The 11,814-nt window shown below is 46.6% G+C and overlaps 1 protein-coding gene across 5 annotated transcripts in view; it reads right to left on the bottom strand.

Annotated features, from left to right (window-relative positions):
• Window positions 1–622: 622 nt before the first annotated feature.
• SCUBE2 (signal peptide, CUB domain and EGF like domain containing 2) overlaps window positions 623–11,814 on the bottom strand; it is a 76,383-nt gene continuing 65,191 nt past the window's right edge. For all 5 annotated transcript variants that reach the window (XM_066366099.1, XM_066366116.1, XM_066366102.1 and 2 more), the window contains 3 exons: window positions 9,985–10,137; window positions 5,878–5,957; window positions 623–5,182 (listed from right to left, as the gene is read on the bottom strand). In XM_066366099.1, coding sequence (XP_066222196.1) covers window positions 5,030–5,182; window positions 5,878–5,957; window positions 9,985–10,137 — 386 coding nt within the window. In that variant the 3' untranslated portion in view covers window positions 623–5,029. The remainder of the gene's footprint in view (window positions 5,183–5,877; window positions 5,958–9,984; window positions 10,138–11,814) is intronic.

The raw sequence follows: 11,814 nt of genomic DNA, 5'->3' as shown, positions 1-11,814 counted from the left end.
CTCAAATGAAATGTCAAGTTCTTTCTGGGTGGGTAGAAGAGCTTTCCAGGGCCAGTGTTAGCAGGCTTGGTTTGAGGAGCCAGTTCTGAGGAGGGGCTTGGATTCATGACTCTGAAGATGAGCTCACCCTACCTAGAGTAACAACTCCCTCCCATTACCTCCTCATCCTCTACCCTTTCAATCTTATTGACTTTACAATATATGTTTGTTTATTTTCTGTCTCCCTCTACTAGAATCTAAACTCATCAAGAGCAGAGACTTCATTTTTCTCACTATAGTATCACCAGCTCCTATAATACCTAGCACTTAGTAAACCCTCAATAAATCTAGTACATGTATAATGAGCAAACACATAACAAAGAATTATTAATTACTAAGGTATGTGATTGCGTTCCCCAATGAGACACCCTGAAAATCAAGCGATGTTGAGTTATTTTGTTATTTGCGGATAGATTTAGTTTGTATCCCTTTTATTCAGCTAGAACAACCTACTGGTGAATTAGAGTGGTTTCATTTTCTAAATCTATTTTGATTCTACTGTGTTCTATCCCTGCTGAGAAGTTATATCTTTGTGGCTGTTGACCATAGAGGCAGCCTTGCTGGGCCATTAGGCCCCTGAGGCTGCAGGCTGCCAGGACTGCCTGAGGGAGAAGAAAGCAGGGTACCGCAAATATTTGGGACACTGCTGAGCTGGGCCCATGAGCCCCTGGAGAGAGGTATCATAGAAAGGAAAGCTCAGCTTCTCATTTCCTGTGGATGAGCCTCTACGGCCACACCCAAGACCTGGACTGGGAGACAGCTTGCCTAGCAAGAAGGCTCCCTGGATGTGGTGAGGAACTGCTTCACTCCAGCCTCACCTAACCCATTCTGCCCCCACAATACAGGCTAAGGGTGATGTCGACTGGGTAAGGCTCTCAGGACCCATGCTTCTATGTGACAGGACACATAGATGCTTACAGCCCTAGTAAGACGTATCTCTTCTGGGTTGAGGAGAAGAGCAAGGCTGGGCCTGGAGTGGGCCCCCGAGCTTCCCAGAGATCTGCAACAGGCGACAGGCCTGGTGCATCTTTCGGCAAAGATCTGCCCGAGGGCAAGTGAGTCCATGCTTTGCGCATGCCCCCGCCTTTCCCAAGTTACAGGACAACTTTTAAATCACCTGCAAACCTCAATCCAGTGAGTGCCTACAGACAATACAAACAGCTGAAGAATGACTCAGAGGAAGCAATTTTCCCCAGTGAAGAATCATCTGTTAGTGTGAAAAGGCAAACACTCTTTTATTAGCATAGGAAACTCAAGGGAATCATCGCTACATCCATAAATGTACCACTTGAGTAAATGGCTCAAGAACAATTTCCACAGCTGGAAGGAAAAACCTATACAGAGTCCAGTCCCACTCAGAGTTCTCCCACAGACTAGCGGGCTTGGAGGGAAGGTGAAACTCAACTCTCACCTCTTCCTTTAACTCAATGAGCAGCTCTTCCAGGTCCTGGGCCCTGGGCCCATACAAGGAATCCCAGAATTCAAGCTCCCTGGTTTTCTTTTATCGACATACCTTTCCCAAGTGACCTCTACCAGTTTCATGTCTTTATTGTATGACATTAAAATTCACATGCTGGCCCTGACTTCTCTGGGACATCATAGTACCAATTGCTTTCTGGAACTTCCATTTGAATATATAACAGGCATTTCATATTTGAAATGGCTAAAATTGAACTTTCAATCTTCTCCCCCCCCCAATGTCTTATTATTGCATAAGAAATCACCCCAAAACCTAGTGACTTAAAATGATGATAATCATAGATTTTGCTCACAAGTGTGTAATTTTGGCTCAATGGGGATTGCTCCATGAAGCATCAGATGGACAGCTTGACTTGGGGCTGGAGAATCCATTCCCAGGCTCTGCGAGCAGTCACCTGAGAGCTCAGCTGGGATTTGGGCAGGGGACCTCAGTTCCTCTCCCCATCGGCTCTCTACACGCTGCTATGTCCTCCTCGAGACATGGTGACTGAGTTCCCAGTGGGAGTTTCCCAAAGAGAGGAAGTGGAAATTGCCAGGGTCCTAAGTCCTGGGCCTGGAAACTGGTAAAATGTTACTTCTGCTAGGTAATATTGGCCAAGCAGTCACAGAGCCCAGATTCAAGGGGAGAAGGCAAAGACTCCCAACTTTCCAAGGAAGGAGCATCAGAGAATTTGCAGACACGTTTTTAAACTGCCTCATGTCCCTAACCTGCTCCTCCATCAGTCTTCTCCATCTACCGGTTGCTCAGACAACTAGGAGTCATCTTTTCTTGCTGTCTTTCTCTTCCCCTTCCATCCAGTTCTCACCAGCAAGCTCTGTTGACTGTCCCCTGAAACAGGCCCAGAATCCTTCCCTTCTCTCATCTTCACAACTACAACCTTCACCCACACAACCTCATCTCCCTCCAAGATGACCTCGATCGGTTGCAATAGCTTGTTAACAGCTCTCTGCCTCCACACCTGCTTTCTAAAATCTATTCTTTATACAGAGCTATCTTTTAAAAACATAAATCAGATAGATCATCCAACACCTCTGCTTAAAAACCTCTAAAAGCTTCTCAATATATTAGAATTAAACCTGAATGCTTCAGTTTGGATTTTAAAGCCTGATGTGCTCTGGCCCCTGTTCACTCTTTGGCCTCATCTCTTACCACTCACCTTCTCGCTAGACTGTGATCCACACACATTTGCTCCTGCCCAATAGCCTTTGCACTTGGCTTTCCTCTAACTGGAATCCTCTAATCCCTGATTTCCCCAAGGTTGGTTCCTTCTTGCCATTTAGTTTTCAGTTGAAATGCCACCTCCCTAGAGAGGCCATCCACAATCCACAATCCTAAAGTAGCCACACAGTCATCTGTTACATTGACTTATTTTCATTTTCAACATAACACTTACTCCCAGCTGATACTTTTCATTGGTGATTTATTTGCCTGTTTCCTCTACAATGTAAGCTCCGTGAGGGGCAAGAGCCTTGTCTGTCTTCCCACTGTGCATCCTTGGGGCCTAGGAGAGTGCCTGGCACAAAGCAGATGTTTAATTAGTACTTGATTTAGCAGGTGGCCACAGTCGCCCCAATCAGCCAGCCTTCCAACAGTACTATCGCATCCGTTCGGGAGGCTGACTGGTATATATACAGGAAGCTTTAGGAGGGCCGGAGTGGCTTGTGCTTGTAGTAGGAGCTCAGCTCTGGTCCTTTGGGAGGCCGCTTCCCAGAGACCTGGTTTACACAGTCTCCTCCAGTCCCCAGCCTTCCTCGCCTTCCTGTGAACTCGCCTTCCTGTGAACTCAGCGATACGGATTTGCACCGTCGTGAGCACAAAGTTACCGATGTGCGTGGACAAAGGTGACTCAGTTTAAGCTCACCCCCACCTCCACAGTGGTCAGGTCACTGACTCAGGTTACATTACATTTGAATTTCCATCTTATGGTTAGACTCAGAAATGCAGGGAAAGTTCTGGCATTACACATTTCCAAGTGCTTGTTTTCATGATTTTTTTTTTAAAATAAAGAAGTTCAAATTTTTGACGAGACATTTGGAAATGGGCATTTATTTAGGGCCTATCCAAATAAGAAGAAAAGTTTTATCAGGATTTTTCAAAGATCAATGTTATTAGTAGGTTAAAAAAGAAAGAGCAAAACCACTGAGGTGAAAAGTCAGTTCAACAATAATGAAATAGTCTTCATTTTCTTCGAAACCACTTTTTTAGTGCTTTGGTATAGAAAATTATATGCACAGTTAATTTTTAACAAAATAACAAAACCCTATGGTTGTGTGTAGTCAGCCCATTCATTACGGGAATGGCAGCTTGTTGGATAGAAACCTTTTTTTATGTACTGTAATGAGATATTTGCCAATGAATCTAAATTTTAAAAAATTCAGTAATACTGAAAATTCAAGTTCCTGTGGTAGAAAATGGGGTGAGGCCCCACCGTGCTGGCCAACAGTGAGAAGACTCTGAGCTACTTAGAGGGGGATTGCATAGCCGCTTCCGGCAACTGTGTGACCGTCAGGAGAGGGAGGCCCCCCTCAGTGGTGCTGCTCCTGTCCTCAGCGCTGCGTCAGCCTCTGACCTGGGGAGCGGGGATGGAAGGCACACGGAACAGTCTGGCCAGCACCGGGTCCTACCTGGACCTCAGATGCCCACAGTGGGAGGCCCACTGTGGAAATAGAACCCGCGGCAGCACTGACTCAGGATGTGTGAAATTCCCTTTTCATGAAGGTAGATGATCCTCAGCCACCAAGGAGACCGCATCCGACCCGAATGCTCCAGGCCTGACACTGTGCCCAGCAGAGAGTCTAAAGGCGTGGCCGGTGCTCCCGCTGGCACTGTGCCTGGCGGTTTGGTGGAGGTGGCAGCCAGGAAGGCATCAATAGGCCTCCAGTGTTGTCTGAGGAAGTGCTTATCTTTGATCTTTTTATTTCTAATGTTTTCTGCTTTAAATATTTTTTGAATGCTCAATGCTTAGAACTCAAGCTCCTGGGATCAAACTTAGATCCCAGAGGATGGGGGAGACCTGGGTGGATGGTGCCTGAAAGGTTCTCCCTCCCTTCCCTCCTCTCCTTCCCTGCTTGGCCAGAGCCTGCGCCTGGGCGCAGAGGGCTTCCGTAGGAGGGCTGAGCTGGAGGAAGCTGAAGTTTCAGACAAGGCAGCCCCTCCGGTGGCTTCCTCTCCATCAGAGCCTGCTAGGGGAGGAGTGAGGACCAGGAAGGACAGGTGAGTCTCACCTGCGCTCTCTGAGGTCCAGCTCAGCTAGCCTGTGAGGTGGCCAAGTCATCTGCCCACAGCGACGAGAACAGGTGGAACGCAAAGCCACTCTCAGTCCACATCCACAGTGCTTGGAAAGAAAAACCAAGTTCAGCTTACCAAAATATCTGTATTATCTATATAAAAATGGAACTCTAACGAGTCGTTGCTACTGGAGGCAGTGCTCCCAGCTGGACTGGCTGCAGGAGCGGCGGCCGCGGCCGCTGGCCCACGGGCAGAGCACGGCGCCCAGCGGCGTGTGCACGCTCATTTGTAAGGCCTCAGAAACCTGGACACTTTGGAACGGAGCAATCGGATGAAGGATCTTGGAAACATCTCCCGGGATTCCTGGGCTGTGTACTTGAAATAGTTCTGGGGGTGGGCCAGGACATCAAACAGCGCCTTGATCAGTTTCTTATCCTAAAAAGAACAGAATTTTTGTTACTGGGCCAAAATAGTTAAACACTCCAACATTTTGCCAGTGGAGCTATAAGGACCCAGGGTTAGGCTGATTAGCTGAAACACACTTTATGAAAATGGTTGTCTCTGGTTTTTATCTTTTTTCTAGTTTTTATTTTTCCTAATTATCTACAAAAAATATGTATTACTTTTATAAAGGAAAATTTAATATATAAAACACTGGATTTTTTTCTTAAACTAGATGAAATACAACATTGGAATTTGGAGAATATTTATTGGGTTAGTGATATGTTGAGTAATATATTGATATAGTGTTATATTGATAATTACTTTTAGGTATCTAAAATTTGGTGAATTTCCCCTTTGAAAGTTAAAAGAGCCAAGGATCTTCAACTCTTTGGAGAATAAACGTAAAAACACAGTTTGCTGCTGGCTTGGATTTAGGATAAACAGGTCTCCACTGCTACCTGAACCACACAGTTCCAAATTTAAAAAATACAACTTCACTTGACAACACTAAAGAGAGCCTCCTGAATTTTTTAAAAAATTAATTCTTTTGATGATATAAAACTGAGCTCAGCCCAGACAGGCTGGGTCTGAAAGGCGGCAATACAGAGCAAGAATAAATCCCTCCTCCAATGGTGCTTGGGGAGCTTCGGGAATGAGCGCCGTGTTCACCTCAAGTACATACTTACCTTCAGTATTTCCTGGTGGTTCTCAGAGGCATAGAGCCTGCCATCTCGAACTATGTCTTCAATGAGTTCCTGGTAATCTTCTGGTGGAATAAAGGACATATGTTGCATTGTATGGTTTAGTTATTTTCAAACTCATTCTTTCATTTTTCATAAGGTTCTGAGAAATACCCCTTCTGTAGCTGCCTCAGAACAATGACCACTCTGGTACCGAGAAGGCCATCAGAGGAGAACCTGTGCAGACTCCCTTACCGCATCCCCTCACCTACCAGCATCTGCCCCAGAGGAACCTTCTGTGCATCCACTCAAGGCCCATCCCTCCACTTTGCTCGCCGCTCCATCTTTTCTCATCAAATCAATGGCATTGTTCTGGCAATTCTGCCCTTTCCTCCCTAGATGATACATCTTTCTCTCTCTACTGGTTTCTTCCATCAGCATGCAAGCAGGCTATTATGTCTCAGATAAAAAAAAAAAAAAAAAAAGTCCCTCTCTTGAACTCACTTCTCCCTCCAGTATCCATCCTACATCTCTGCTCCCCTTTGTAGCAAATCTCCATGAAAGAATTGGCAACACTCATTCTCCTCCTTCCTTTCTCTCCCCATACCCGACCGGTCAGTTTTGCCCTCTACCACTCCCCAAAACCCCTTGTCAAAATCACCAATGACCTTTATGTTGCTAAATCCCAGAGGTCAACTCTCAGTGCTCACCTCCTCTGACCCATCAGTAGCAGCTGACCTGGCCTGTCACCCTCTTCCTGATCTATTTCTTCACTCAGCTTTCCAGGACACCATGTTCTTGGCTTTCCCTCCTGACCCATGGGCTTCTCTGCCTGAGGCTCTGTTGCTTTTCCTCCTTTTCTCCTGACCTCTTACCATACAGGGTCCCAGAGCTTGGTGCTTGGCTGTCATCACTGTCTATACCCACTCCCTGGCTCATGGCTCTACCTCCCCCTCTACTTTTCTCCCTTCTCTATTTTTTTCTCTCTATCCTTCTATTATATAAAACAATCAAGCTTCGGCTCTGGCCAATTGGCTCAGTGGTAGAGCATTGGCCTGGTGTGTGGATGTCCTGCGTTCAATTCCCAGCCAGGGCACACAGGAGAAGCACCCATCTGCTTCTCCACCCTTCCCTCTCTTCTTTCTCTCTATTTCTCTCTTCCCCTCCTGCAGCCAAGCCTTCATTGGAGCAAAGTTGGCCCAGGCGCTGAGGATGCTCCATGGCCTCCGCCTCAGGCAATAGAATGGCTCGGGTTGCAACGGAGCAACACCTCAGATGGGCAGAGCCACGTGGGAGGCACTTGTGTCCACCGAGGAGTCTGATGCTAAGAGCCCTTATCTTGGGTGTTTGACATGGTTTCAGGAACAGGAAGGATGAGCCTACCCTTTGGAACATATTAGAAAGAAACTATGTTAAGTGTTTTTAGGAAATCCATACAATATTGTCCTTCCAAAAGACCTACTTTGGGCACCTGTCTAAACACCCGCAGTCGCCTCCTGTAAGAGTAGATCTGCCCTTCTGAGTTTAGCACTCAGAGCTCCTCACAGCCTAACCCCACCCCCTTCTAATCTCATCTTTCAGGGATAAGCCCCATACACCCTACCAAGTGGCCAAATCACCAGTCTCCACACATGCCAGCTACTCCATTCTTTAGCCTACGCCATTCCCTCTTCCTAAATGTTCTTCCTCCCATTTATTAAAAAAAAAACCCAACTTGGCCCTGGCTGGTTGGCGCAGTGGAGAGAGCGTTGGCCCAGTGTGCAGACGTCCTGGGTTCAATCCCCAGTCTGGGCACACCTGAGAAGTAACCATCCGCTTCTCTTCCCTTTACTTCCTCCCTTCTCTTTCTCTCTCTTTCCCTCCCACAGTCAGTGGCTCGATTGGTGCAAGTGTTGGCCTCAAGTGCTGAGGATAGCTCAGTCGTTCAAGTGCTGGCAACAGATGGGGGCTGCCAGATGGATCCTGGTTGGGGTGCATATGGGATTCTGTCTCACTATCTCCCCTCCTCTCACTTAAAAAAAATTATATGTTCTTTCAAAACCCAGATCTCTTGCAACTTTGCTCTATTCTTGCCCAAAAACCCATGCAAAATTAACTAATTAACTGCTGCCCCTTCTTCTATCTTCACAGAGCTTTGTACCTCCCTCATTATAACATCTATGACAATATGGACTCGTTTGTGTTTCTGTCACTAATCATGTTGTTTCCAGCACTTAGTCCAATGCCTAGCACAGTAGATGCTCATTAAATATTTGTTGGATGGATGAATAAGTTTACAAATAACAAATGACTCTTCCCCCACTAGACTATGTGGTTCTTCAAGACAAGGTCCAGTTTCTTTTTGCATTCCTAGTAAATGTTTGTCAACCAGGTCCCAGAGCTGACGAGGGGCCCAGGACTCACACAGACCACCCCTTTACACTTAAGAAAAAAATGAAACTGGAAAAGTTATCTGATTTACCCAAAATCACAGTCAGTTAGTGGCAGAGACAGGGCTCAAAGCTGCATCTATCCCATTCCCCTCACCCCCAAGATTCCATTTAAATAAAAGCCACAATCATAATACATTAATATTTATTGAGCATTTACTATGTGCTGGGCACTGCAATAAATCCATTATACTACTAAACTCTTACATTAAGTTTAATGATTACCATCATTGACACATTAAGAAAATAAAGCTTAGAGATGATAAGTAACATACACAAAGTCGCAGAAGAGATCACACCCAGACTGGCTGACAAACATTCATGCTCTCACTCACTAAGCTATACTCACTGTTATTAAATTTATTTATTTATTTTCAGTGCTGAAAGTAAGCAATCTTTATTCTTGTTGAATTCTAAAAGTCAGATCAACTAGAAGATAGCATGATACAATGTTATATATTTTACTTTACGTTTGTTTAGAAACTTTAGCAAAACGTTGTTACATAAATCTTATGCCTACATGCCTATGAGTTAGGTTTAAAACAGTATTATAATCCCTGTTAAAGGTGGGTAAAGGCAGAGATCCAGAATGGTTTGTCCAGAAACTTAAAATGAATTAGAAAATCTGCACTACAACCTGCATCCTATTATTTCAAATTATATGTTTAGATTTAAACTAGAGAAATAGTAGTAAGTAATATAAATGTGTATGCAAAAAACTAATTTCTTCATAAAATGCTTAATATAAAATACAGTTATTATCTTATAAATATTTCAAATTTTTGATTCAGTGAAAAGTATAAGTCTGAACACAGGTAATATAACCTTCAAAGAAGGTTTGGTCTCAGTTTTGACTGAACTGGAGGAATAAACTAAAATTTAGATATGTATTCATTCTTTTCTATCCTAAGCAGACAGCCTGCCTCTGTAATCTTTTAAAAACAATGCTGATCTGCCCTGGCCGGTTGGCTCAGCGGTAGAGCGTCGGCCTAGCGTGCGGAGGACCCGGGTTCGATTCCCGGCCAGGGCACACAGGAGAAGCGCCCATTTGCTTCTCCACCCCTCCGCCGCACTTTCCTCTCTGTCTCTCTCTTCCCCTCCCGCAGCCAAGGCTCCATTGGAGCAAAGATGGCCCGGGCGCTGGGGATGGCTCTGTGGCCTCTGCCCCAGGCGCTAGAGTGGCTCTGGTCGCAATATGGCGACGCCCAGGATGGGCAGAGCATCGCCCCCTGGTGGGCAGAGCGTCGCCCCATGGTGGGCGTGCCGGGTGGATCCCGGTCGGGCGCATGCGGGAGTCTGTCTGACTGTCTCTCCCCGTTTCCAGCTTCAGAAAAATGAAAAAAAACAAAAAAAAAAAACCAAAAAAAAACAATGCTGATCTATAACTCTCTCCCTATAACAGAATAGAAATCTTATGGGTTAGGTTTTCTCTGTCCTGAACCGCATAGGAAAATGTATGTGAGATTTTATTTTCTAAAACATCTTTTCATCCTTGTACTCAGTGTCTCCAAATGCTTGTTTAAAATTTGGCACTTATGAGTCAGCGAAGCCCTTCCTCCTCACCCTGCCTGACTTTCTGAGCATGTGTGCCTGTCAGCAACCCACCGGCTGGCCCAGAAGCTGGTTCTGTTCAGAGCAGAACAGCTCTCTCCAGGCGCTGCGGCCTGAGCATCACAGCACTTACCATCGTAGGTCACGTATGGCACCTGGAACCCTCTGGCACTGTTCCCTTCGTTGGACTTAAACTGAATCCACAGCTTCTTTGATCTGGAGGTAAAGGCGATGGGGCGTTCATAGGTCTGGCAGGTTTCATACGTTGTCACCGAGTTGGACGAAGCTGCCAAGGGAAGTTGGAGGGAGTTGGGGTTCAAGACTTATCACTGAGCAGGCAGACAACACTCATCTTTTCAAATGCTCACACCATCAAACAAGTTATGCTCAAGAGCTCTTTCAGGCCCAGTTGAGCTATCATAAGGGCCAAAGACCTGGAAATTGAGTAGACACATCTGGGCCCCCAAGGGAGGGTAACTGAAAGGCCATGGCCAGGCACTCACTGTGGGGGTGGCGGTGGGGGCCCTTATATCCCAGAGCTGCCCTGCTGTAATCTAGTCATTATTACTACCATCTACTGAGTGCTCCAAAGGACCAGGTATGGGCCACGTCCTTTATAAACTTTATCTCACTGACCCTCTGAAAACCACAGGAAGTTGGTACCATCGCTATCTGACCAGGGTCACACAACCAGTATTTGGAAAAGTCAGGATTCAAACCCACACCTGATTTCAGGCGTTGTAACCACTAATAAGAATAGCAAATGCGCGTCGGCCTGGCGTGCAGAGGTCCCGGGTTCGATTCCTGGCCGGGGCACACAGGAGAAGCACCCATCTGCTTCTCCACCCCTCCCCCTCTCCTTCCTCTCTGTCTCTCTCTTCCCCTCCCGCAGCCGAGGCTCCATTGGAACAAAGATGGCCCAGGCGCTGGGGATGGCTCCTTGGCCACTGCCCCAGGCACTGGAGTGGCTCTGGTCGCAACAGAGCGACGCCCTGGAGGGGCAGAGCATCGCCCCCTGGTGGGCATGCCGGGTGGATCCTGGTCGGGCGCATGTGGGAGTCTGTCTGACTGTCTCTCCCCGTTTCCAGCTTCAGAAAAATACAAAAAAAAAAAAAAGAATAGCAAATGCTTACAAAGTGGCTCCGCGCCCCAGTATTTTTGTAACTGCTTTATGGATATGAACTGATTTATTCCTCATGCTATCCCTATAAGGCAGCAACTATTATTATCCATGTTTTCACAGATATGGAAACTGAGGCACAGAAGATTCAGGACATATGTCCAAGACCACTGAACTCCTAAGAGGGGGAGCCAGGATTCAGATCCAGGCGGTCGGCTGCAGAGCCTGCTCAATGCCCTGTCCCTAAGCTATGTTAGTGGCAGTGTCCCTTATGAACACGGGGTCCTGAGTCAGGATGAGAGGGGGTTCCTCCTGGCTAGACCATGTCCTTAACCTGGATCAGTCCCCACGCTGTGAGTTGCCTCCCAGGGTGAGGCACGCACCTGGGGCCAGCCCTGCATGAGCCTCACTGATTCTGTGTCCCTGTGGAAGAGGGTCCCCAGGGAGCACAGATGGGAAGACTGACCTGCAGGACCTCCAATACCTCTGGGGTTCAGCAAGAGGCCTCAATGTGGGGTTTTTGTTGAAATTTTGTTTCTTGGAGCCTGACCAGGCTGTGGTGCAGTGGATAGAGCATCGGACTGGAATGTGGAGGACCCAGGTTTGAGACCCTGAGGTCACCAGCTTGAGTGCGGGCTCATCTGGTTTGAGCAAAAAGCTCACCAGCTTGTACCCAAGGTCGCTGGCTTGAGCAAGGGGTTACTCTGTCTGCTGAAGGCCCGCGGTCAAGGAACATATGAGAAAGCAATCAATGAACAACTAAGGTGTCACAACGAAAAACTAATGATTGATGCTTCTCATTTCTCTCTGTTCCTGTCTGTCTGTCCCTATCTATCCCTCTCA

This window comes from Saccopteryx leptura, chromosome 1, assembly GCF_036850995.1.
Source record: "Saccopteryx leptura isolate mSacLep1 chromosome 1, mSacLep1_pri_phased_curated, whole genome shotgun sequence".
Taxonomy (NCBI): domain Eukaryota; kingdom Metazoa; phylum Chordata; class Mammalia; order Chiroptera; family Emballonuridae; genus Saccopteryx; species Saccopteryx leptura.
The sequence above is the reverse complement of the archived record's forward strand: the minus strand, read 5'-3'. Positions and strand labels throughout refer to the sequence as shown.